Raw genomic sequence first — 27,029 nt, 5'->3', positions numbered from 1 at the left:
GGGAAGCCTGGATGAGACAGGGCCAGCCTTTATCTGCAGCTGAGTTCTCTGACCTGGGTAGGCCTCCTCCACCAGACACTGCATTATACACTATTTATTATTTCTGCACTTTCTTGTTGATTAAATTATTTTCCTTTTAACAGCAGGTTCGCTTGAGAGCAGAATGACAAATGGCTACTCCCCAAGGTAATTAACAGAAATTAATGTCTCTTATGTTGTTCAGCCTCCCAGCATTCCCCTTACACCTCTCTCCTCTTCCCATCATGTGCAGAAAATGGTGGTAAACCTGCGAAGGAAAATCGTCACGACATGTTCTGCAAAAAGGATGGAAGACGTTTGCGATGGTTCAAGTACAATCCCTAAGATTAGATGTTACTTTGAAGTGTAAATATCAGCAGGTTCAGTCTGATTCTGTATTTTATTAAACTGTAATGTCAATGTCGAGATGTTACAGTGGTGATTGTTTTTCATCTTTGTGTTTCTGTTATTTGATGTGTTCCTTCTTAAAATGTATTTCTTGTAATATCTCCTCAAATAAAATTGTATTTCAAATGTCCAAGGGCTTTTTCTGGGTTTAAAAAAAACACACACACACTTTACACTTGTGCATTTTTCACTTTTATTTAATTTTTGCATTATAAAGTTCAGAGAACAACGATTCCAGTCGGACCCAAAAACAAAAGATCACAGTAGTGAATTTTTAGATAAAGGTAGAAAAGTAAACTAGATTAGGAAAAGTAGAGACAACATCACTTTTTGGTCACTAGCCTTGTGCGCTTTTCTGACACGATAAATTCTATGTAATGCTCATGTTAAGGTTTGGAATGTGAAAACATGTAAACTAGTTTGAAAATACATCAACAACAATCTTCCAAAAACAAAAAGTTAGTGTTGTGTGGTCATATGCACCTGTAATCGGTGACACTACAGCCACTAGAGGTCATCAAAGGCAACAAGTTCAACTCCTGATATCACTACAAGTAGGAATAACTCCAGACACTTCTCCAGTCTATAAGTGACATTTCACCAACATGTGGGCTCCTGCAGCGACACCATGATGTTGACGTAGTGGTTACCACTCCAGCTCCACTGGGTATTTCCCAGTCAGGCAGGCGGTGCAGTGGCCCACTCTCCTGCTGGACTTGTTACTGCTGCTGATCATCTTGTCCTTCTCCTGGTGGGAGGCGATGCCCTCCTGCACAGCTGACACCAGGCCCTCCACTGTCAGGTACTGAACGCTGTCCGCACCTGAGCCACAGTTCAAGTGGTAAGTGAGACACATTTCAACTTGTTCATTTTATTCTGATGATGTTGGGTCTAATTCAGAAATAAATGTAAATCTGCTGCTGGGTTCACAACCAAAACAGGCAAACTGTTTTTTGTGTCCTAGAAAATATTATCATTTTGTTAGAAACCATGGATATATTCAATTTTTAAAGAGCATTGATACATTAAAGCAGAAGTAAGCGATATTTTTGTGTTAATATAAGTCTTAAATAGTTATATCTTCCGACAGCAATCACTTAGAGTGTTTGGACCGAAACACGGGTCTCTCAGTCCCTCTGCTCTGCTCTGAGCCGAGGAGAAAACTTTTCTCGTATCCTACAAGTTTTATCCAATGAGGAGAGAGAACGGCATGAAGGGCTGTGTGTGCAGCCAAGGGATGCGCGTGAATGTGGTGACGTAGGGACGAGGACCAATAGATCCATGACGAGGGCGGGGGCTGCTAACTCCATCGGCTGACAAGACGTTATGGTGCGTTCAAGGCAACCCGTAACTCGTGTTTTTCCGACCTGTGAAGTCGTACCAGTTCGATCTGGTACGAGTTCACGGGTCGGAAGTTACGTAAAACAGGTTGGAAAAACACGAGTGGGTTGCCTGAAACGCTACTAAGTTGTGACTTGAAGCTGTAATTTACGGTTTCAAAAGCCTGCCTGGAACGCAGCATTAGCCAAAACGACCGGATCGCTTACTTCTGCTTTAAGCACATGGAGTAATGTTAGAAGATAGATGAATGAGTATGTAACTACTGACAGTGACGTACCACTGTGTCAGCACTTACCAATGTATCCAGCAATGTCCTGGAACTCCGGCTTGTTGGCAATCAGCTCCTCCTTGGTGGGAATATTGATGCCCATGTAACAAGGGAACCTGATTGGTGGCGAGGCCACTCTGATATGGACCTGTCACACAATTAATACAGATGAATACAAGTCAGTCTTTATTGTACAAAGGGGCATTGTTGCTCAATAATATTAGATTATCTCCATGACTAATGATTTCATCTGGTACTCGCTGAGCATATATCTCTCGGTTACTTTGATTAATCATTATTGAAGGCATCAAAAGTCGAAGTTATCTGGTTATTCACAAAAAAGTTCTTTATCTTATATCTGGGCCCCCTCTGGTTTATCTTATCATCTCCTGTCTACACCCATAAAGAGCATGAGTGAACAAACCTCTGTTGCACCAGCTTCCTTCAGCAGTTTTATAATGGGGGAGATGGTGTTCCCTCTGACAATAGAGTCGTCAATTAACACCACTCGTTTCCCTGTGAAATTGTCCGTCAAAGCTCCGAACTTCTTGGCGACTCCCAGTTGCCTCAAACGGGTGTTTGGTTGAATAAAAGTTCTCCCCACGTAGCGGTTCTTGCACAAAACCTCTATGTACGGCAGCCCGGCCTGTGAGGGGAGGACAGAGGTCTGTGAGGAGGAGGAGGAGGAGGAGGAGGAGGAGGAGGAGGAGGAGGGTGTGTGACAGCATTTCTTTACAGAGTCAGAGCATGCAGCTGGAGCACAGACCTGCTGAGCGTAGCCCAGTGCAGCGGGGGTCGCCGACTCCGGCACGGTGCTGACCACGTCCGCGTTGGTCGGAGCCTCGATGGCTAACTGTCGACCGCAGCGTTGCCTCACAGTGTAGACCATCTGTCCTGTGGTGCAGAGATTTGACAACGCTGATTACGCAGCTCACTCGTGACAAATATAATGCAATGAAGCAATTACAAAGCTAATCAATTAATACATACCTTCAAAAATAGAGTCCGGTCTGGCAAAATAAACATATTCAAATATGCAGAAGGCAGGGAGGTCTCCCTCAGGGCGAGGCACAACACACAGAGACTTGACTCCGTGTCTGGATATCTGGACGATCTCTCCAGGGGCGACCTCTCTGTAATACCTGAGAACCAAGAGACAGGAAAACGTTCTTTAGCCCCAGTTCTACAGTTACAGGTACATCTAAATAAATATATCAGAACATCATGGAAAAGTCCATTTCCAGTAGTTCAAGTCAAACAGCTCCAACCAAGTATTGCATATAGATGGACATACTTTTCAGAAGGGCAGCGTTTCCATATTAGAAATGCTTTTTTTTAAATTGGTCTTTTTAATATTCAATTTTTTTGAGATACTGAATTTTAGCTCTTCATTAAATGCAACCCATAATCATTACAATTAAAAGAAATTAAATAAATAAAGACATGAAATGTTTCATTCCGTGTGTAATGGATCTATATAATGTATTAGTTCCACTTGAGTTGAATTACTGACATAAATAAATGTTTCCATGATATTCTAATCATCTGAGATAGACATGTACACTCAGAGGATATATTATATTAGTGGTAAATACATACTTGGCACCAATGGACTGAAAGCTGCAGGACTCTGATGACACCACCCACCCCTCAGTGTCCTCCTCTCCAGCACCTGAAGAAAAGGACAGAGAATGAAGTTAATCATCCTCCAGCTCACATGTGTGCTCTGATGAATCAGAGGCTGAAGCGCTCCGGCTGCAGCTCTGATAACCTCGAGTGAGGCCTCCACTTTACAGATAGTGGGAGTTCAGGTCTTTTAGGGACACATGTTGTTTGCGTTAAGGACATATAGTGTCCCTGACGCAACTGGTTTATAATACCTGGGGTGTGCAGTTTAGAGACGGGGACAACCCGTCCGATGCAGAGGGGTCGATTTCCGTAAGGGTCACGCACGGCGTAGATGACATCTTTGTACATCACCAACAGTGAGTAGGACGTGGGCGTCTCAGTCATGAGGTTTTTAATTCTTAAACAAAAAAGAAGCTAATATTAAAATACAGTATAGAAACAGGTTCATGTTAAACACAGTGTTATATTATGACATGACACCGACCTGGCGACCCAGTTGGGTGCATCCAGCTCCTCCATAGGTGGAGTCAGCGCCAGCAGCTGGGTGATGAGCTCGCTGTCTGAGCTGGTGGAGAGGCCCACGCCATGACGCATCACCTGAACATACAGGTACACACACACACACACACACACACACACACACACACAGTAGGTTGACTTTTTCTTTCCTGGTATCCTTTTCATTGATTTCAAGGAGCGGATTTAATTCAACGGGTCACCCTCACCTTTTTCCTCAGGGCGTGAGCATTAACCAGCTCCCCGTTGTGTGCCACGGCAATCTTGCCATGCAGTGTGTCCACCACAAAGGGCTGGCAGTTCTGCAGCTCTGAGATCCCAGTGGTTGAATAGCGTGTGTGACAAATGCCAAGGTTGCCATAGCGCAGCTTCAGAAGAGCCTCTGGTGGGAAAGCAGTGCTCACTAGTCCCATCCCCTAAGATACAATTAAAAAGAATGCACAAGGAGGAGAAGAGGAGTGAGACGTGTTTTCACTTGCACAATCTACACGTGTGTGTTGTGCCTCTGCATGTTTTATTTAAACCATGTGTTTCTTTGATATTAGTGAAGGTGCTTCTTGCTCATGATTTACTGTTACCTTGTGGGCTGCGTATGTGGGCGGACTGGCTCCATCACATGTGACGATCCCAGCACTTTCCTGTCCCCTGAGTAAACAGACAGTCACAGTTAGATGTAAATGACAGCAGTGTCGGTGTATCAGTGGGATGAGTGCTCTCGTCTCTTTCCTGCAAGTCTCAATATGAATCAGCTTGTTCGATTGTTAGTGTGTGAGCCTCTCGGCAAACTAAACTGGTTTGACTGGAGAGAGAAAAAAAATTATAAAGCCGGAATGAGGAGCAACAAAGCAGGAACATCTGCCTCTGCTCTGTGGCTGCCATGCAGGGGGAGTCGTCTTGCTGCAGTTTCAGCCTATTTACCAAGCTGCTTCTCGGATTACACTTGGTCCCGCCCCCTCAGCACACAGCTTAAGCCAGTGGTGAGGCTGCTTTTCTGCATGGAGGCGTTGCTTTCAGGCTTAACCGCCTGGTTGCCTAGGGAACCGGGCAGCAGAGACAGACGGGGCTGGGGGGAAAAAGAAAGCGTTTCCAGGTCAGCTCAAACATGGAGAAGGGAGCAGAGAGACAAAGAGGAGGTGATATGGAGGTGGTGGTGGAGGAGAAGAAAGGCTCAGTGGAGAGGCAGTGGGGGGAGGCAGAGGTGCTGGCTCTCATGTCCGTGTGGGACGAGGTGGGAGCCCAGCACGTAGCTGAGAGCAGAGCCACATTTGAGTTGATCTCAGAGCGCCTGAGGAGGCTCAGTGTTGTGCGCAGCTGGTGGGAGTGTCAGGCCAAGTGCAGGAGCCTGGGACTTCAGAGCAGGAAGCCTGACGCAGCAGCAGCAAACTACAGCCCAGGAGTGGATGCAAGGCCGGTGGAGGGCTGGGAGGAAGAGGTGGAAGATGTGGGTAATCAGAGAGGAGTCTACCCTTCCTCAGTCACTATCCCAATGCAGGAAGGTAAATGTAGGTTTAACCCCAACTCTGGCCTAAATACATTTTAGTATTTAAACCTAAAATCAGAGGATTTCTTCAGTGGAGCTACTTTAGGCCTGAGGCTGAACTGAGAAGAACTTCGTTTGATCTAAAAAAAAAAAAAAAAATTCCATCAGGTTGAATTAAAAATTGTTATTCTTTAAAGGGACAACGAGGAGTTTTTTTATAAAGTCTCATATTAATGTGGATGAATCCCACACTTGTTAATGGGTCAATTTTCGATAAATATATTGTTTTGTCTTTATCGTTATTTTGTTATTATTATTATTTAGTGGTCGGCTCGCCAGGCATTTCCTACTTTCGGTTTCACAGACGCTGCCCGGCGGGTCATGGGAATAACGCCGCCGAATCGCCGTTCATGGTCGGAACTATGACGGAATCTGATCGTCTTCGAACCTCCGACTTTCGTTCTTGATCAATAAAAACATTCTTGGCAAATGTTTTCGCTTTCGTCCGTCTTGCGCCGGTCCAAGAATTTCACCGTGCGTGCGGAGGCTCATGGGAATTGTAGTGTGAAAACACTTTACAAAACTCCTTGTTGTCCCTTTAAATCAATCTAAAGATAATGTGTGTGTCCATGTGTGCAGGAATCAAGAGTCGCATCCATCGAGCTCTTCCGTACACCCCCAGCGTGACGGAAGAAGGGGGCCGCCACTGGACCGACGACGAGGTGCGAGCGCTGCTGTGCGTGTGGGCCGACTGGCGCATCCGGGAACGCTTGAAATGCACGCTGCGCAACAAGTCCATCTTCCAAGAGATGGCCCGTCAGATGCAGAGGAACTTTGGGGTGGTGCGCAACTGGAAGCAGTGTCGGACGAAATACAAGAACTTGAAGTACGACTACAAGACCGCCAGGAGCGCTCACGCCGCCGGGGGCAGCGCGGCGGGAGGAGGACCCGGGAAGTATATGAAGTTCTTCGACGAGGTGGAGGCCATCCTGCAGGACGGCGCGCTGGAAAACGGCTCCGTGGAGATGCAGAAGAGGCTGTACGATGGAGAGGTGGCAGCAGGGAGGACCAAAACGCCAGCAGGCCACACAGCACAGACGACGGCCTCGGAGAGCGAGGTTGTCATAGAGATTGATGACGGTATGTATTCAGTCCAATAGTCTAAAAGTGGTTTGGTGTTCCAAGCTGTTCCAAGTCACTTCCTCTACTGCTTATTTCATCTCCAGATGACACCAGCGATGACTACGACATGGATGGAGACATGGAGGCAAAATGGAGAGTAACAGGTTTGTAACATCAAATCATCTGATCAGTTCACGCCGGTGTAGGTCATCGTGCTATGTCCTTAATCAATGTTTATTCACTTTGGATGCTCTTCCAACAGATCCATCCAGCTCTGACCAGTTCCACGTGGTCACGGTGTCGGACACGGGTCGAAACTGGAGCGACCAAGAGGTGCGAGCGTTGATACAAGTCTGGTCGGACGAACGCGTGTGCAGGCAGCTGGAGAGCTCGACCAGGAAGAGGGACATCTTCGTTCAGATCTCCAACAGGTTGATGCAGCAGGGCATCGAACGCGACTGGAAACAGTGCCACACCAAGTACAAAAACCTCAAGTACCTTTACCGCTCCCTTCAAAGGGGTAAGACTGACGAAACCGACCCGAGACGCCTTATGAGGTTCTACAGCGAGGTGGACGCCATTATGAATCGCACCACCAATGGCTCGCCGCACGCCACAGGACCTGCGGACCACCAAGTACATTCAGGAGGATTTGCGATGATGGAGGGTTGTGAGAAGGACCACGTAGACGTCTATTTGTCAAAAGCCAACGCAGCCACGACGATGGTGGGAGCGATGGAGGAGAGGACTTGTAGCTCTGATTCTGTGTCCTCCATAAGCCTTGACGTTCCGCCAAGTGTTGAAGAACCGAGGCCTCATGTAGTTAAGGAGCATCACTTGGATCAGCAGCACAGATTAGTGGGTGAGCCCAGCATCATTATCCATTTTATGTCTAGTGTGAAAGCCAGTTCAAAGTTTTATAGTATGGGGAGCAGAGAAACCAAAATCTTCTGAAAGTGCTGTCATCAACTCACTAAATTCTTACTTTACACCAACCTCAGCCTCTCAAACTACAAGCAATTATATGAAACTTTTATAAGGGTCAGTTCATCAGAAACCGCTACAAAAAAAATCTCACATAGCAAGCATTGTTTCAGGATAGAAACAATATTTCTTTTTTCAATGTGAAGTGCCCCACAAACAGGATCCCACTGACTTATCAGCAAGGTTGGTCCAAATTTTAACAAAATAACAGGGTCAAGTGCATCATCCAAAATATGAGAGCTTCAGTTTATTTGACGATGGATTGGTAAAGTTTATGACAACAATCCTTCAATGAAGCATGAAGCTACAGAAATGCACCAACCTACTACTATTTTACATCATCTGCATCAAGTTTTAAATCAGTGACAATTTCTGCAATTGACACTAAAACTTACTCATGTTGCAATGTCTGTTACAATCATTGCAATGTATTTTTTTCCTCTCACAGATTGCTCAATGCCATTTCCAAAGCTGTTTCATATAACTTAGTTACCTGCATACCACTCGACCCTTTAAAATGTAATATATGTTTTAATTTTGAATATTAAAAATTGGTTCATTACAAATGATGACAATTTAATTTATATTTCCTTTTAGTGATGTAATACTGTAAAAAGTAAATATAGTAAAATGAGATGAAGCTCAGTGTTTTATAAATGCTGTGAATGCTGTGATCTATCCATGTCCCCAAATGAAACTGGGTGACGTCTCAGCCTTTAGGTTTGAAAGTTAAGTTTCAGGGTTGAAGCTGCTTTCAAAATATTTCTTTCTTTTCTTTAACTATCCATCTGTCCAGCTTCACATCAAATCAGTTTCCTGTGTCGAGACAATGGCCTGCTGTCTCCTAACCTTGTCATACTGTATACTGTTTGCAGACTCTGAGAGCAGGCTAGAAAAAGAAGATTCTTACTCAGCAAGCAGAGGACTGAAGAGGAAAGCCGGGGATCAAGGTTTGAAATGTGCCTCTCTCTGTAATCACTTTGCATCTCACATGACATTCACAACTGACTGAAGGCTTTGTAATTTCCGTCTCAGTCCCGTGATTTGCCATGAAGCCTCATAATGAAATTATGGATAAGGGTGCCATTGTGACTGCTAACAAAAGGCACAACCAGCGTTGTGAGGTTTCTTTTTAAAATGCATTTCCTTGCAGATTACAGAAATGGTGCTCTTAAAATGCAATTAGTTACATATTCCATTAGATTGCTCAAAGTGAAAGAGAAAGGTAGCTCGCCTCCCAAAGCTCTCAACAGATCCTTGAACATGCAGGTTGGTATTTATGTTGTTGGATAGAAATAAGCCAAATAGACATCATGCCTCTCTGAGAGTTTTACAGAGGAAAGTGAAATTGCGTGCGGTTCTTGAAGATGTTTAATGTCTCTTCTAGAGGCTTCTTCAGGTCTAGCTGACGGGTTAGGGGGTTCATGCATTTGACCTCTTGTTGGGGCGTTGACACCTTACAAGTCACTGAGGTCCCATGTGAGTTGTTAGGGTCCACCGAGTCATGAGGGGTGTTAAAGGGATAGTTAAACATTTTGGCAAATTGTCCCATTGTCATAATCCCTAGTTTTAGGAGTAGGTTCGTTACCTTTAATTGTCAGTGCAAGCTATTTTTTAGAACAGCGGAGCAGAGCCGCAAGCTGCTCAAAGCTACGCTACGGAGGCTAATGGGATTTCTTGGTTTCCCTCATCAAACTCATCAAATACACAATCCAACAACTCCAAAACGATCTCGTGGAAAAGTTGTGACCTGCACATTCACCACGCTATGAGATAATAACGGAACGTTACGAGACGGGGTTGTTTTCGATTCATGTGGTGTGACCAGAACCAATGTGGTCATAAACTTCCTCCTCTGTTAAGTGAGTCTTTTCCTCTTTCAAACCATCTGTCCTTTGTGGTCTGATTCTGTTTCAGTCCTAAAATGTCAATCTCATTCAGATCTAGGAGGACTGCTGAGTCCTGACTCGACCTACTAAATACCATGTGCTTTGTTTGTCTCCCCAGTGTACAGGTCTGTGCATTCCTCGCTGTATTGAACTGTTTACACTTCATTACTGTGATTATGTCCGGGTGATTAGTCCTGTGGGTGGACAGGCTTCTGTCTCGGAGCGTTACTGAGCTACAAATGAGCAGGGACTTTGTCTTTATTGAGGCTTCCCCTGAATTCTTCAGATACTCCAGCACCACAACATTGTTCAGTTGTCTGCTGTGGATCTGTTTTAACAAAAGGACCACTCTGAATAATCATGTGATTTAAGAGCTTCACTGATATGTTTTTGTCCCCTGTCCTTCCCCTCTGTTCCCATGTGCACGTTCTGAACCCAGTGGTGTAGGGGATTGATAACCCCCAGCCTTTGCTCCAGTGGGTGGTGAGGGTCAAATGGGAAATATTGATCTGTGAGTGGATTTTCCATGTAGCTACTTCAGAGCTGAAGGTCCCATCTTCTTTTATGTGCATGGCCCAGTTCAGACAACACCAGACTATTTCCTCTGACCACATCTGGAATGAATTTGATGTTGCCATTCACTTAGCTTTGCCTTGAATTTCTCTGAGGGCTTCCGCTCCCTGTGTTTTTATGGTGTGGTCCATGTGACTACACCAGGAGCAGCTCCTGTGATGGATATCAGGGCTGTGCTCTTTTGCTTAACCTTCACTAAACACAAGTGGTCATGTCTGTTCATGCCTGCTTTTACAAGCAGCTTGATTGACCACTTGTGATTGGATCTCATTTCCCTGTCATATTAAAATTAACAGGTGTTTTTTTTATCCATTGGCAATGAAGAAATATTTTTGCTTCATTGGTGTGGCATGGACGGCTGCCAACCAGTGCAGCTGGGATGGCGGCCAAAGGTTTAGCAATGTCGGAGGTTTCAAAGTTACTGCTGCTGCTGCCGATGGGTCTGAGTGGGGCTGCCAGCTTGTGTATCTTGGAGGGTCCATAAACACAAGTTAAATAAGTGGAGCTCTGCACTAGATTTTTGGATGACAGATGAAACGTCTTGAAGAGCTGCGAACGAGCCCAGGTGTCTTTGCATAGCTGAAGAATTTTCACAATCACATGAAACGTGTTGTAAATTGTCTGTTTTTTTCTAGACAGTGGTTTGCTTGATAGCTAGACAATCTTAGGAAGTGAGCGACTATGCAATTACGTCAACAAGCTGATCTGCAGGCATCAGTCAGTGCATGCAGATGTAAAAAGTGTCTTCATTTAATACAGTAGCCTATATTGAGTTAAGAATGTTACTATTCTAGTCTACCACCTATTGAAATTGTGACAGTTTTTCCTATTTTATGCTCTAAATATATCATAAAGATATATGTATTTAAAAAACAACAACATAAATTTAAACAAATGATCACAATTAGTTCTTTTTTTTATTAGAAATTAGAACATCTGGGTGGTGTAAGATTGATAGTGTGAAATAAAAAAACCTGCCTCTGTTCTTCTCTCCAGAAACCAAACTCCAGACTCCAGTGAAAAAACTGAACACTGGCTCTGACTTTCCTGAACACATGGCCCAGTGTAAAGAAGAGCAGGATCACATCCCAATCATTAAGATCAATTCAGTGTGTTCAATGGCCTCCTCTAAACCATCCCACGTGAGACAGGTAATAACTACTGACGACATAGTAGTACAAGAAAGTATGCAACTGGAAAGACTTATTTATCATAGCTCTGTAGACTATTTAATAGAAAAAAACTGTACTTCTTATAATAATTGTATTCATTTTTACATTTTATAACCGAAATGATGAATCAAAAAAATAATTATCAAATTTATGAAATACAAAAACAGCTGTGCTAAAGGTATTAGCGTAAACTCTGTCTTTTTAAAAGTTTTTTAAGTCAATTAACCCTCATGATTAGGTCAATAAAATAAATCAGGTAATATTCTGACAAGAGACACATTTTAGTCTAATTTTTAACCAAACATCCCATCCTGTGTTCCTCTGGTGGTGCTATGAACGAGCTTTTCAACGTTAAATAAAACGGCACCTGAATAGTTTATTCTATATGGTTATTTTATTTGTTTGTATTTTAACACTCAAAATGCAGTCACATTTTCCCAAACTGCTGAAATACCGAAAAAAAAATTTTTTTTTCGTTTGTTGTCCAACTGTCTGCAGACACAGAACTACTTGTCTGCAGTGTCCATGTGTGACCTGTTGAGAAATCCATGCGCTCTTTAATTTACCTCAGGGCTCTGTCACCACATGAGCCGCTTTAGGGCAGAAACTCGGATTTTTATGGCATTATTAACTAATATGAACTTTAAAAAAAAAATGTATAATGCACACTTTATCTAAATGTCTTTATCCGCGGTGTTTCTCAGAGACAGTCACGGTACAAAACACGCACACCTCTCCGCTGCTTACCTGTGCTGTAACGCCACCAGTCCCAGGGTTAAGACCTGCGCCACCTCCAGCTGTGTGGGCCACTCTCCGGCGGCCACGCACCCGAAAACCCCGCACTCCTCCCCGATACCGGACTCCTCGAACTCCATGTCCCGCCGCTGGTCCTCCCGTTAACACGGCTCCCAGTGCCCGGTTGCACCGAGCGGTCTGTGCGCGTGCGTGTGTGCGCACCCAGATAGTTACTATACTGACCGAGCACGTGCCGCTACACAAAAACAACTGCGCCCGTTAAAACAACGTGAACTCCGCTGACATGACTGAAGCGGCGGTGAAGTCAGAGCGGAGCGGAGCGAGGGAGAGCGAGTGCAGCTCGACCAGCTCACACACACATCACCTACTGGAATCACCGCTAATTCAATCAAACATATTGATTTGACGACGCACACGCGGTATGCACGCGATAAAAAAAGATTATCAGTTTACAACAATCCGATCAATAGTTTCTGCTGGTGAATTTTCTGATCAATGAATCAATCCCCGTTACAGAGGGAAAAGTGTGATAGTTTGGTTGATAAATCCTGAAAAGTTTCGTCTCGCTCAATATTTGGAGTTGGAGCGTCTTCCCACCACGTGGTGACTAACGTCCCCTTGGGATTGGTTGAATGGATCAGTTGGGGGATGTGATTGGTTGTCAAAGCACGTAAGATAGACTCCATCCCACGTTTTCTCCCTCTAACTTCGCCACCTCTCCAAAGTTGGGTGATCCGTGTGTGTTTTGTCTCTCAGGGCTCGAAGCTGTCCAGGATCTGCGCCATGGCCTCCGCACCAGGTACAGTAACGTCTGCGTACCCCACTCTATTGAAAACTCATGTGCGTTGTGCAGCATTTAACTGTGCCTGTGCGTGTTTTCAGAGTTGAAGATCGGCCAGAAGCTGAATGAGGGCAAGACGAAGCAGATCTTTGAGCTGGTGGACCAGTCCGGACTGGTTCTGGTGCAGTCTAAAGACCAGATCACCGCGGGGAACGCTGTGAGGAAGGACCAGATGGAGGGAAAAGCTGCGATCGCCAACAAAACGACCAGCTGCGTGTTCAAGCTGCTGCAGGACTCTGGTAAATCTAGTAAAAACTTAGTAGAAAGTGATTTAGCAGAGAGGAGATCGTTTCCAGGTGAAGGTGTGTGTTGCAAGCAGCGGCTGTCACACACACACACACACACACACACACACACACACACACACACACCCTCAGCCAACCTGCACACGTGCTTTGGTATTGGAAGTCAGTTTTTAAATCAGATTTATCCATAAGTAAATATATTTTTGCTGGCTCTTGAAAGCATCACCAGGCTGACCTCAGCAGAGTGTGGGATAAGAGGTCAGTGAGGTAAGTGTATCCTCAGAGACAAGGACAACCTTTGTTCTATTTACCTTTTCTGTTTCCGCTTTAAGATAAGAGTTTCTTCCCACAGTTTAAACATCTTAAAACATTTAATTGTTGCAGTTGTTCTTTTATTCATTTTTATTTGTCAACTAAAATCTGCCAAGCCTTAAATGAAAATCACACAAGTCCAACAAAACTAGCAAATATTCACATTCGAGAAGCTGGAGCCACCACATTTGAGACCTTTCTTCTGTTAAAATTGCTGAAACTATTTATTGATTATCAATCACCCAATAGTTTTAGCTCTGATTTAACAGTTTATCATTGCAACTTAAGTTTGTGTGCTGTGAAATCCAGGTAGACTCCAGGTAGACCTGCATAAGTGGGTGTGTTTGCACGATGCCTGCATTTAACATGTTCTATTGAAACCATGAGAACATTCCTGAGCCGACAGTCACACAGTGACATGTGGCCGACGTGTGGAAGAGATTTATGCACAAAAATGAAGACATCAGGTCCCAAAATGACTCTCCACCTTGTTTTAATTTAGAAGTAATAGGGTAACTCTAACCCACACGCCACACATGACTGTGGTGTGTGTCAGCCGAGCTTTAGTAATGACTGTCTTGTGACTTGAAACGCTGCGGCTCGTAATTAACTAGAACGTGACCAACCACACCCCCCCACTTAACCTTAGCTTCAGGTTGAAGCTGGTCGGTGCTGATGTGGACAGCCGGTGTCTCTCTGTGCTCCAGGGTTCATACACGGTGATGTTTGGTTACAGATATCTTCCCCTGCTCTATTCACACCCCCCGATCTACCTTGCTCTCCAGGTGTTAAGACGGCCTTTGTGAAGCAGCACTCGGACACGGCCTTCATCGCCACCCACTGTGAGATGATCCCCATCGAGTGGGTCTGTCGTCGGGTGGCGACCGGGTCCTTCCTCAAGAGAAACCCTGGAGTCAAGGAGGGCTACCGCTTCTCTCCTCTGAAGATGGAGATGTTCTTTAAAGTGAGTTTGACATCACCTCCATCTGTGTCACAACTAGGGTTGCAAAATTCCAGGAATTTTCAAAATTGGAAACTTTCCATGGGAATTAACGGGAATATATGGGAATAAACGGGAATAAATCTGAAATTTACAAAATTGAAGGTTGGTTTCTTAAATATAGTTGGGGAAAATATATTGTAGCATAATCTTGGCTAAAACAACCAGATTTAATGCAAGAACACTTGAATATCTATGCTATTCCTCAATCACATCATGCACACAGCACACTGCTTACTACAGGGCATATTTTACTCTTACTTTTACATTCATGTTTTTGTCGTTCAGTGAAAGAATTGATTGTTCATACAAGAATTAAAACTTGATAAAGTTCTACTCACAAATACATCTGTTGAAATGTCATGTTTTTTTAATTGTATTATTTTGCATGGATGTCTACTTATGACAAAACAAAGTATTTACATTTATGTTTGGATATGATACAGTTTGTTTAAATTACCCCCAATTTCCAGTTTATTCCCATAAATTCCCATAAATTCCCATGGAAAGTTTCCAATTTGGAATATTTCCAAAATTCCCCAGCTTAACTTCCCATGGAAAGTTTCTAGAAATTTACCGGAAATTCGCCCCTTTGCAACCCTAGTCACAACTCGGTTAAAATGTCAAAACAGAGCCAGACAATGAAGCATTTTTGCTCTCTCCGTGCAGGATGATGCCAACAACGATCCTCAGTGGTCGGAGGAGCAGCTGCTGGAGACCAAGTTCTGCCTGGCTGGGCTGACCATCGGCCAGTGTGAGGTGGACATCATGAACCGCAGCACCGTGGCCATCTTTGAGATCCTGGAGAAGGCCTGGGCCACTCAGAACTGCACGCTGGTGGACATGAAGGTACCGGCAGAGCAGTGCCGCCCTCTGCTGGTTGATGTGGTGTCTTTTTAGTGTTTTGATTGCTTCCCTGCATGAGCCCCATTTAATGACTATAATCCTCCTCGCCTCTAGATTGAGTTTGGCGTGAATGTGAAAACTCAAGAGATCGTCCTCGCCGATGTGATCGACAATGACTCATGGAGGCTGTGGCCGGCCGGGGACCGGAGCCAGCAGAAAGACAAGCAGGTTGGGGGGGGTTTACTTTTTTGTCCCGCCGTTGATTTTTGACATTTTGAAATGTGAATGAAATGTGAATAACAAACATGGTTTCCTGTGTTTCAGGTGTACCGAGACCTTAAAGAAGTCACCCCTGAGGCCATGCAGATGGTGAAGAGGAACTTTGAGTGGGTCTCTGAGAGGGTCAAGGTACATTGAACCTAATCTTTGTTATCAGAGCGGGCTTTGACTTTTGTTTGCCTTTCATCAACTGTTTTACTAACGGGGTTCAATGAAAACTAGTTATCTGAGCTCTGTTGCTTTTTCAGTTCATTTTTGTTTTTTTACTAGGAAAGTGTCTTGGTGTTTGGTTTTTAAATAAGTAAATAAATCGTCCCTTCTTTTGTTTTTAATATCCATCATTATCCAGTTATATTAAAGGGATAGTTCAACATTTTGGCAAATTGGCCCAATGCCATAATCCCTATAGTTTTAGGAGTAGGTTAGTTACCTTAATTGTCGGTGCAAGCTTTTTTTAGAACGGCGGAGCAGAGCCGCGAGCTGCTCAGAACTACGCTACGGAGGCTAATGGGATTTCTTGGTTTCCCTCATCAAACTCATCAAATACGCAGTTCAACAACTCCAAAACGCTCACGTGGACAAGTTGTGACCTGCACATTCACCACGTTATGAGATAATAACAGAACGTTATGAGACGGAGTTGTTTTCGAGGCAAATGCAGAGACTGCTTGCTAAAAAACTGCCCCCAACGGCAATGCGCATCAGTGGTTTTGCATGAATTTACCTCCAAAACAACTCTCTCGTAACGTTCCGTTATCTCATAGTGTGGTGAATGTGCAGGTCACAACTTGTCCATGAGAGCATTTTGGAGTTGTTGGATTGTGTATTTGATGAGTTTGATGAGGGAAACCAAGAAATTCAATTGGCCTCCGTAGCGTAGCTCTGAGCAGCTCACGGCTCTGCTCCGTCGTTCTAAAAAAAGCTGCACCGACAATTAAAGGTAATGAACCTACTCCTAAAACTATAGGGATTATGGCAATGGGTAGCCTGACAAGCCAGACTATATCATTAAAATGTATGTCTGGCAAAGACCGGTAGACCTCGGCTCAATCCAGGGGGCGGGATGAAGGCTGTCTTTCAAACTGCCTCTGCACGCAATAGGGTAGTGCTTGAGCGCTACGACTAATCAGAGCAAAGAGCAGGATGACGTTAGCCTGACAAGCCAATTAAAATGTATGTCGTCATCGGTTAAGCCCGCCCAACGACTCTCTAAACAGATAGAGCGCTGTGATTGGTGAACACAAACGGTGTTCGAGACTCAAAAAGTTCCTATGGCTCGTTTCTAGACCCACCTACGGAGCAAATATATTTGCTGCCGCTAGGGTGCGTCTAGATTTCTAGGCTAGGCAATGGGCCAATTTGCCAAAATGATGAACTATCCCTTTAACATGTGGCCACTGCTCAGTTGAAGTCAGTCTCATTTTAAGTGGACCAAGAATAATAAATGCCTTTTGTGTCTGTAGCTGCTGCTGGAGCCCCAGGCCAGTGGACGGGTGGTGGTCCTGATGGGCTCCACCTCAGACATGGCCCACTGTGAAAAAATCAAGAAGGCCTGCACCTCCTATGGGGTCCCCTGCATCCTCCGAGTCACCTCGGCACACAAAGGTCCAGATGAGACACTCCGCATCAAAGCAGAATATGAAGGTATGATTTTAGTCTCTAGCAGCAGCAGATCCCTCTGTAGTGGATCACATTGTCACCTCTCGTCTCACATCTATCACCTTCTCCTCAGGCGATGGCGTACCCACTGTGTTCGTGGCTGTGGCCGGCAGAAGCAACGGCCTCGGCCCCGTCATGTCAGGAAACACGGCTTATCCTGTCATCAACTGCCCCCCCCTCACTCCAGACTGGGGTGCTCAAGACGTCTGGTCATCCCTCCGTATGCCGAGTGGTAGGCTCTTAGCTTGTCTATCTGAATTCTTTATGTATACTTTTTTGCATATTTGTCACACTCAATGTTTAAGATCATCAAACAAATTTTAATATTAGACAAAGATAACCCAAGTAAACATAAAATTAAATTTTTAAATGATGATTCAATATTTTAATGGAAAACGGCTGTCCAAACCTACCTGGCCCTGCGTGAAAAAAGTAATTGCCCCCCCTTGTTAAATCATGAACTTACTGTGATAACCAAATATTTTTTGAAATCTGAGTTCAATTCCACACCCAGGCCTGATCACTGCCAGACCTGTTGAATCAAGAACTCACTTCAATAGAACCTGTTTGAGTGAAGTGAAGTACCGTAGGCTGAGTGACGGCAGCAACCCATCATGCCACAATCTAAAGAAAATTCAAGAAAAAACAAAATTATTGACATTTATCAGTCTGGAAAGTGTTACAAAACCATTTCTAAAGCTTTGGGATTCCAGTGAACCCTGGCTGTATTTGAGACATCCTCTTGTTTCTCCCCTGCAGGTCTTGGCTGCTCTACAATCCTCTCCCCCGACGCTGCTGCTCAGTTTGCGGCGCAGATCTTCGGCCTGACCGATCACCTGGTGTGGTGCAAACTGAGAGCCTCCATGCTCAACACCTGGGTGTCTCTGAAGCTGGCTGACAAGAAGCTCCAGGCCTGCAGCCTCTGAAGTAGCCTCAGACCTCTTCTGAACCCTGTGTGGCTTTAGGGCTCCACTGTCTGTTTAAGCCTTGTCTTTTGTTTACTGTGACAAACCTGTTAGATCTAACCTACATGTTCTTTCTCACACACGAGTCATTCCATTGAAAGAGAGAAAATAATTAAAAGCTTCTTAGTGAAACACTTCTGCGCTCGTTCTGTTGTTATTTTCACAATTTCATAGATGTAATTCAATGGAATAATTAGCCTTTTTTGCCACTTCATTATTTTCACCATGCCAGTGTTGAATATGTTTAATTCAAGTGAATAATTAGGTTTTTTGGCCACTTCATGTATTTGCTTTCAGTTACTAATTATATATTTATATATTTATTGAGTTAGAAGCTGATCAAATCACTGGGAATGGAGAAATGGCTTCTATGGCTCTGTAAAAAAAAAAAAAAATGTTTTATGCTAATTATTCTATTATATTATTCTTCTCTTTGAATTTGATGCTTCTCAAAATGTTAGTGAGGCTGATCTGCAGCAGAGGAATATGGACCTTGGCATTTGCTATGGCCCAGATTTAGGCCGGCGTGATCCTCCCTGTGCTCAGCCTGTGTGTGTATGCATATAGAAAGCTCACACAGTCGACATGCTACAATGTCAAATGATGCACCCATTTTTAAAATGTATTTTCTTGATGCACATTTCACAAATGACTACATTGCTTGACAAATTCAGATTGTCAGCTCATTTTCAGTGCTGGTAAAACCCCTGTAACGCCTCAGCATGAATCTGCCTCAGAGTGATACAAGACCTAATGCACAGAGATAGAGAGCTGCTATCTCAATTCATAAATATTTCCTTTATTGCTCCCATCATAACCATTATCGTGCCATCTTTATTATGAGCTATGTTGCAGGACCTCAGCCGAGCCACAGGAGGGAGCCCACAGCCCGCACTGACAACCCCCCCCCCCCCCCCCCCCCCAAATCTTCATGGCTCTTCAATCCGTTCCAGCAGTTCTTGCAGCCAAAGCAATGAGTCAGAACATCATGCCACCATTTTATCTTTTTACTTCTATTATAGCACAGCTCTGCCTTTGATAGTAAGTGATGGGTATAATGACCTGTGATGTTCTAAATCTTTGTTCACGTGTGGGTGGGAGTGGGAGGATGGAAGTGCTGAGGGTAGAGAGTGATACAGATGAGTGTGGAGAAGCCGCTATCCCACAGAAATCCTCTGCATTTTAATGTTATACTTTTAAAAAAAATGCAGTTAACTCGGCCTTTCTGTCTCTGAATCAATTTCCAGCACGAGGAATAAGGTAAAAGCCTTATGTGGACATAATGTGTATGTCTGTCCAGGTCGCCTTGACAACCGTAACATGGCAACAATCCCTCTATATGCAATAACCAACTTGTTTTTGTCCATTCCTTCTCTTATTACTGTGCTGAGCTCTATGGGCCCACTTTTTTTTTTTTGTCTAAAGAATGCCCCTCTCTCTTTCATTGTTTCACGGCTCACCATCCCCATGGATACCACAGTAGTTGAGTAAATGAACACAACATGAATCATCAGCATCGTCTCACCCACTAATGAGTGATGAATATGTGTGGTCATGACTTGATCCTGTGCTTGAACTGCTGTTAAATGCGATCGCCGCCTCCTCCTCCAGCGTGACAGCTGCTGCAGATACACAGACCCACAGGCAGACGTAGGCTACAGTCAGTCAGTCACTCTGTCCAGACTCAAAAAAGCACTTTATTTTGCTGAGGGTGGCAGTTGACTATCACTACTACAGTTTATTTACAGGTGGTTTTACAACAGTATTATAATCGCTTCTCTTCTGCTGTGGTCTTGTGTACAAAATGCTCTGTATCATCCTACATATAAACATCATCACTAACGTTGCTGTCATTCTCCCTGAATACACAAACGTCCTCCTGCCATCACTCTCACACCCTCCTCCTCTCTTATTCAGTAATTGCTATATCACTCCCTCTTCCTCTCTTCATTGGTATACTACTATCTCCGTCACCAACTCAATCACTGACCCCTGCCCTCCTCCCTCTCCCCTCCCCTCCCCCCCTCGCCGTGCCTGCCTGATGATCACAGCGCCCCCAGGTCGTGGCACGAGCGGGATTTCTGCCTCAGGAACTTGCCCACTTCTCGCTCTCGCGGGTAGCGGGGCACCAGGCTGGACAGGAAACGTTTGGCACGAGAGGTGATGCTCTCGCGTTGGCCTCCTCCGCACAGGTCGTCCGCGTTGGCCCCCGGGGGCCACGGGGGCTGGCCCCTGCCTAGCCGCACCGCGCACTCCAGGAGCTCCGGGGTGCGGTGGTCCAGGGAGGCGGAGATCTCCAGGTACAGGCAGTTGAAGAGGGCGGCGCTGGACATGGCCTCTGAGACGAGAGAGAGAGGGGGAGATGTAGGGAACAGTCAGAGCACATTATGTGATGCTCCTGCTTCACCCCCATGACACAGCAGCCAACACTGATACAGGTCAAACGAGCCATGAATGTGCAGGAGAAACTACCAGAGCTACATTATCAGATTATTATAGTGAATAAACAACCAAACAACCAGCAGAAAAACACATTTTGGATGTCATCTGTTGTTTTTAAAGCAGCGCAGAGTACAGTACAGTACATAACAACAGATTCAGGATATGTTTTTTTTTTTATCTTTATTTGATGCAGCACATGTTCCCTGCTGTAATAACCCTGAAGATGATGACTTCAGGAAACACTTGTAGATGTTTTATCTTTGGTTCACCAGTAAACTGTAAACACTCTGTTTAATTAACTTGCAATGAGCAATATTGTCCAACAATGTACTTTATGGTCTATCACAGGATTATTTTGCAGGGAAAATTTCTGCATCTCATCTTTTGGTGGGCACCAATCAGGATATAGTAACATTTTAATCAGAATGTCAGGACTGATGTGACTGATGTTTCACCCCATTCTGTCCTCCCACTCTTTTTTTTTTGATGAAATATTCATATTATTGCTCAACACAGAAAACACAGGACTCTTCTGGATAATGCAACAGTCACGCAGGTTTATATTGCAGCCACCTCTTTTAACTTTTAACTTCGACCTTGTTCCTGAGAAATCATGTTGTGTCTATTGTTTAGTTATGGCAGACGTCAAAATATGACCTTTTATGTTTGAGCGTCGGTTGCTGTTGCCATGGAGAAGAAGCCGCTTAATTCTGTGGCAAATCCAAAGCGTTTCGTCATAGAACTTACTGCGCCCTAGATACTGATTTCATCCAGAACAGATCCAAACATCAAAATTGAATTCATTTAGTCTACATATAATATTCTCCATACAATAATTTTTAGCTTTTACTTGATATTACGCATTGGCATTAGTGTGTAAAACAGTTGGCCTACTTTATCCAAGATGAGGGAGTTGCTTAACTTCTCCCACATGGTTTGAAAGCCCACATGCTTGTTACCTAATTTTTTATCACCTGAAATTTCAACCAACACTGTTGCTTATTAAAATCATGACTATTTCAAGTTAAAGAGAAAGACTGAAACAAACAGGTCTTCGGGGGCTTTCAGTCAGGATGATGCTTTATTAGTAGTCGCCCATCTGTGTGTTGGAAAACTACATGAAAAATAGGCCGTGCACGCTCAGTGAATCCTCCCCGGTGGCCCCCTCATACTCCCACACTGTGATGAAGCTGAAACACTGACATTTATTCTTTCACATATTTTACCCCACGTCAGTGTTTACTGACACAGATAAAGGGCAGAAAATGTCAGCGCCAACTGTGAGGACGTATGCCTCCACCAAAGGAAGCAATGAAAGATGGAAGGGTTAAAAAAAAAGATGGAAAACATGCAGGATGATCTTACCTTGGGAGGATACCTCACGTGTGCGAACGAGGTCGCTCTTATTACCGACGAGGATGATGGGAGTTTGGGGCTGAGTCTCCCTCAGTAGCAGTCGAAGCTGAGCGGTGCGGTGGAAACTACGCCTGTCAGTCACCGAGAACACCAGAACACACACCTCACACTGCAGAGCTGACAGGTCCTGAGGGACAGACACAGTGTGTCACAATAATGAGCATCGGTGCACAGCCAGTCAGTTGTGTTATGATGATAATTGTGCCAAAATAAAAAATAATGACTAAAATTGAGTTAGCATTTACTAAAAAGTTCACCTCAAATTGACTCATAAACACTCCTGGCAGTTAACACACTCCTCTGTCTGACACTGAGTATAAACACTTGACTTCCCATTGGTCTCATGAATGCTGTTGTCAAAGCCTTATTTGCAGAATAACAGTGTAAGTGCAGCCTGGAGAAACAGCCCATAATTGAATGCTCTATCTAAACTCCCCTGTGGTTTAGTGAGAAACTGCTATTGTGGATAGCGCTGACTGCAATACACCTCACACTCCAAGCTACACAAACACACAAACACACATAACTCATCCTCTCCAGGCAGCGAGGAGACAAAAATCATCTCTAAAAATATAAAGTCCCTGAGTGAATTCTTCATGAAAACCTCATCCTGTCTTCAGCCGAAGCTGCCATGGTCCACTGACTTTTCATTTAGTTTGGATTAAGTAGAATTGAGGATGGTGCGAAGACAACTTTTACATTCTAATGGTAGACACGGATGCGAAGATGCAATTATATAAGAAAGTTCCTTACATTGCACAGTCCTTCACCAGGAATACATCTCATTTTACAAAGACTAACACACGAGAATGCCCCTATAAGAAAAATGAGTGAGTGCTTTCAACATTTTCCCTCACACGATCCACCTGAACTAAAATCCCTCTTTTGGCACATCTGCTTCCTCTCTCTCTCCCTCTCCCTGTCTCCCTCTCTCTGTCTCCCTCACTCGAGCTGCACTCGAGGGAGAAGAGGTAAAGTGTGCACAACAACCTGATAATGAGCTTGCATGCAGATGCAGCAGATTTATTGTCACAGCTTTCCTCTGAGCTTGGCGTCTTTTTTATTTTTCTTATTTATTTATTTTTTTTTTTTTTACAGTGTTGTAAAACACAATAAACAATGAAATGTGCTCCAGTTGCGGTGAGGACCTGTTTTCTGCACTGCAATTCCTTTTCCTCTGTGTGTGTTCCCTTTCTCTATGATAATTGTATTAGCAGCCTTTCCTAGGTGAATCATCAGAGCAGAGCACACAGTGATACGCTTATATTCGTATTTATGTATGAATGGATGGGCACTGTCAGGCTTTCTCAAAGATTTGTCTTCACACCCAGCTATGGTGTTGGTCGTGATACTATTTCCCAAATATGTTAATACAAAGCATTACCCTGCATATATCTTATTATATATGCATACTGTACATGTGTATGTGTGTAATAAATATATATATATATCGCACACATCAGCAGCACATTGTATACAGCCACAGAGAGGGCTCGGTGGTCTAATGAGGGACCAGGGAACAGGGAGTGTGGGAGCACTGAAGTGTTGTTTGGCTCACCTGTCTCCAGTTGTCATAGATAATGATGGTGCTCTCCTCCTCATCCACTGTGACTGTGCGCACGTAACCCTCCCCTAAGGACAGGGACAGCAGTAGTTAGATCTCAGATGGGGATGTGTGCTGTGTTTTATTTACCTCCTGCTCACAGTCTAAGACACAACACCGCAGGCCGCCTCGCAAAGCTGAATTAGTCTCGTCAAACAAACGGCTCTGTACCATCAGAATCGACAGACGCAGTCCTGTCCATGTCCCCAGCGAGAGCGATGGCCAGGGAAGACTTCCCCACACCGTTTTGCCCCAGCAGAGCGATCCTTAAAGGCCCATCGGGCCTGCCCTCCACCGCCATGGCCAGAGTGTCATCCAGGGCGGGGCTGAAGCTGATAGGGGAGACAGAAGGCCCCGCTGCACCTGATATCCAGTCACAGTCATCATGGACAGCTTCCTCTCGTCTGAGCTGGTGCTTAATTGGCAGAGGAGTGCTTCCTCTGCGGAGAGTCGGGGTGCTGGACAGAGTCATACTGTCACACTGCAGGAGAGAAAACAGGACATCCTCTATTACATAACATTTAAAGCATGTCTCTATTGACTATCCTCAGACATCTGATGAAACGTAATGTAGACAAACTACATAAAACAACAGCATTGAAAGCAATATAATATAATATAATATAATATAATATAATATAATATAATGTAATATAATATAATGCCCTTTCATTTCCAGACATTCCAATATACCAAAACAAAATGTCACACACTGGTGCTCAGCCCTGTCCAGTGAGACAGTGCAGAGTGAGTTAGTGAGATATGTTTGGACATCAACATCTAGTAACTTAATGAAGTCTTTTACCTTAACAGTTTTGTAAATATGTGCAGTTTCTCTGAAGCACACCTGTATCTTAAAACATGCCTGAGCTGTATCATTCCCTTTCAACCTGCAGACATCCCTCCCAAACCCCCCTCATCCTCCCTGATTGTCACTGTATGGTTTGCACTCTGAGAGTAAACCAAAACATTAACATTGTTATGCCAAAACAATCGGCTGAAAGGTGCTAAAGAGCCTGGTGAGAGCACAGATGGTGAATTTATCTTTTATGTTACACACAGTCACCTGTAATGCTGCTCAAGACAAACAAGAATCCTCCACACACACACACTGAGATTCAGTGGCTCACATTAAAAATTAACTGTCTCCATATGCAAGCATTTGGTAATGTAGGACACCCTCAACCACCACCACCTACACAACACACACATACTCAGAAAAGACTGGTCCACTGACTATTATTACCCACTACCACTTTGCCCTAAAACCAGATTGGCTGATTGAACACTGGATCCGTTTGCCCGGACCTCCGCGCAGCCCCGTGCATCCTACCGTGGTCGCCTTCTCCTCGCTGTTGAGTCTGTCCTCGGGCACATCTGTCGGCATCTGCAAACTGAAATTAAGCGATCGGGTGTAAAAACTCCAAAAATACACCCCATCACTCCATCACCCCTCCACCCCCAGCCCACCACTCACTTCATGAACCCCAACCCCAAAGCAGCTCGGTATGATCTCTCACCTGTCACGCGGCTCTCGGCAACTACAAAGTAAGCTTTCCCTTTCTCTCTCTTCCCTCCCTCGCGCCTCCTCTCTCTCTCTCTCTCTCTCTCTCTCTCTCTCTCTCTCTCTCTCTCTCTCTCTCTCTCTCTCTCTCTCTCTCTCTCTCTCTCCCTCTCTCTGTCTCCTCCGGTTAGGGCCCGGGTCCAGGTCTGTGGTCAGCACCGTCATTCATCACCGCTGGCACTCACTGACGCGTAAACGCTCTCCAAATCTGGATCTTCTGCAGAGGAGAGATGACACGGGTCAACCCGCGAGGAGTGTGTGTGTATGTATGTGTGTGTGTGTGTGTATGTGTGTGTTGAGCAGGTGCACGCGGCTGAGGAGCGGTGCTGCAGGCTGCAGGCAGGGAGCGGTGCTGTGGAAGGATGCTCAGTGACACGAAGCTCCCGTTGACCTCTGGAAGTGAGGGAAAGCGGCCGCTAGGAGGCACTATAACACAAGCCTCCAAACCATGGACTTTGTGTGTGTGTGTGTGTGTGTGTGTCCTTGTGAGATATGTTTAAAATATGCCATTTGAACGTTCCAGTGGTAGAAACAGCTTTGACTCGAGGCCTACCGCCCTTTCCAACCGTTTCCATTCATAATTAGTGACGAAAGCCTCTCACCTCTTCTCTCTCGTGTCCTGTCAAAGACACACATGAAGGTTATGCAGACACATTTACATTTTGTCAAATTAAGTTATTTCTATAGTCCCTGGGCCAAGGAGTGTGTTTGGACATGTTTTCTGTCAGAATGTGAGTGTGGCCATGAGCAGTGGTGCGTCCCTCCCACACAAAGCCACAATAGGCTCCGGCAGTGAGCAGCCAGGGCGCTATTATAGCCCTAATCCTGCTCCTATTATACAGACCAGAGAGAGCGAGAGACACAGAGAGAGAGGTAGAGCTGAAGATGAGGTCATCCCAAACAGTGCAACACCCAGGGTCACTGCCTCACTATAGAGGGACAGAGATAAAGAGAGGGATGGTGCAGGGGACGGGGGGCTGCAGAGCCGAGCTGCAGAGAAAAGGCTCGCAGAAGACCAAGAGCAGGAGATGCTCACTATAGGTGAATGGAGAGGAGAAGAGGTTAAAACCTCCATGACAGGTGCATAAAACACAGCACAGCGGGCCAGGTTTGGTAAAGTACTTTGTTTATTTCATATGCATATGAAACCACACTACAACAGGAGCAGGAAACCGTGATAATGGCCATCATTTTTGTAATAATGTTAATTCTAATCACAGTTGGATAAAATAATAAACTGTAGGAAAGTAAAAATACACACTAATGAAATAAAACCAGTAAAATAATTAGAATCAGTACATAAATAAACAATAAATACTGAATAAATAAGTGAATAAATAAAAGAACAATTTATTTAACCTACACCCAAACAAAATAAATAGCTCTAAATGCATGTACCCTGGCAATGATTTCATGGGACAGTTAAGAAAGTGTCTCCATGAAGAGATATTTTTTGCATTTATTTATTTATTTACTTTTTTTTCTCTCCTAAATATCCCTGCACCGTTATTTTTCTGTTGCATCCGGAGTAGCCCACAGTACCCGAGTCCACAGCGACCAGCTCTGTGGTGCCACATGTTGCAGTAATGTGGTGATGGTCCCTGTTACAGAGGTGTTCAATCTGCCCAAAAATAGATTCTCTAGTCTGGTGAACTGGACACAACCACACAAATCATGCCACACTGTTTTTTTCTCTCTCTT

At 44.5% G+C, this 27,029-nt stretch overlaps 3 protein-coding genes across 3 annotated transcripts; 1 reads left to right on the top strand and 2 right to left on the bottom strand.

The window, feature by feature from the left end:
- Positions 1–688: 688 nt before the first annotated feature.
- Positions 689–12,708, bottom strand: ppat (phosphoribosyl pyrophosphate amidotransferase). The gene is made up of 11 exons (XM_083969708.1): positions 12,148–12,708; positions 4,759–4,825; positions 4,390–4,596; positions 4,149–4,261; positions 3,916–4,061; positions 3,635–3,707; positions 3,026–3,177; positions 2,802–2,929; positions 2,460–2,681; positions 2,063–2,183; positions 689–1,248 (listed from the first exon to the last, which is right to left on the bottom strand). Exons 1-11 carry the CDS (start codon positions 12,273–12,275, stop codon positions 1,073–1,075), a joined length of 1,533 nt encoding a protein of 510 aa, XP_083825834.1. The 5' UTR covers positions 12,276–12,708; the 3' UTR covers positions 689–1,072.
- A 152-nt stretch (positions 12,709–12,860) lies between these two features.
- On the top strand, positions 12,861–18,440 carry paics (phosphoribosylaminoimidazole carboxylase, phosphoribosylaminoimidazole succinocarboxamide synthetase). The gene is made up of 9 exons (XM_083969511.1): positions 12,861–12,955; positions 13,039–13,236; positions 14,340–14,518; positions 15,224–15,403; positions 15,515–15,628; positions 15,725–15,808; positions 17,143–17,323; positions 17,412–17,570; positions 18,098–18,440. Exons 1-9 carry the CDS (start codon positions 12,940–12,942, stop codon positions 18,262–18,264), a joined length of 1,278 nt encoding a protein of 425 aa, XP_083825637.1. The 5' UTR covers positions 12,861–12,939; the 3' UTR covers positions 18,265–18,440.
- A 1,908-nt stretch (positions 18,441–20,348) lies between these two features.
- On the bottom strand, positions 20,349–25,154 carry LOC310984515 (GTP-binding protein REM 2-like; the record flags this gene model as incomplete). The annotated part of the gene is made up of 5 exons (XM_083969735.1): positions 25,098–25,154; positions 23,936–24,245; positions 23,720–23,793; positions 22,111–22,288; positions 20,349–20,641 (listed from the first exon to the last, which is right to left on the bottom strand). Exons 1-5 carry the CDS (start codon positions 25,149–25,151, stop codon positions 20,349–20,351), a joined length of 909 nt encoding a protein of 302 aa, XP_083825861.1. The 5' UTR covers positions 25,152–25,154.
- Positions 25,155–27,029: the final 1,875 nt, after the last annotated feature.

The sequence above is a fragment of the Trachurus trachurus genome (assembly GCF_905171665.1).
Source record: "Trachurus trachurus genome assembly, chromosome: 4".
Classification (NCBI taxonomy): Eukaryota; Metazoa; Chordata; class Actinopteri; order Carangiformes; family Carangidae; genus Trachurus; species Trachurus trachurus.
This window is presented reverse-complemented; position numbering and strand designations above follow the sequence as displayed.

Coding starts and splice junctions, on each gene's coding strand:
- ppat (XM_083969708.1), bottom strand. CDS start 12,275: ATGGAGTTCGAGGAGTCCGGTATCGGGGAGGAGTGCGGGGTTTTCGGG. Junction 4,262..4,389: donor CTCACGCCCTGAGGAAAAAG/GTGAGGGTGACC, acceptor CTGTATGTTCAG/GTGATGCGTCATGGCGTGGG. Junction 1,249..2,062: donor GGACATTGCTGGATACATTG/GTAAGTGCTGAC, acceptor ACTGTGGCTCAG/GTGCGGACAGCGTTCAGTAC.
- paics (XM_083969511.1), top strand. Junction 15,629..15,724: donor GCCAGCAGAAAGACAAGCAG/GTTGGGGGGGGT, acceptor CCTGTGTTTCAG/GTGTACCGAGACCTTAAAGA. Junction 17,571..18,097: donor ATCCCTCCGTATGCCGAGTG/GTAGGCTCTTAG, acceptor TCTCCCCTGCAG/GTCTTGGCTGCTCTACAATC.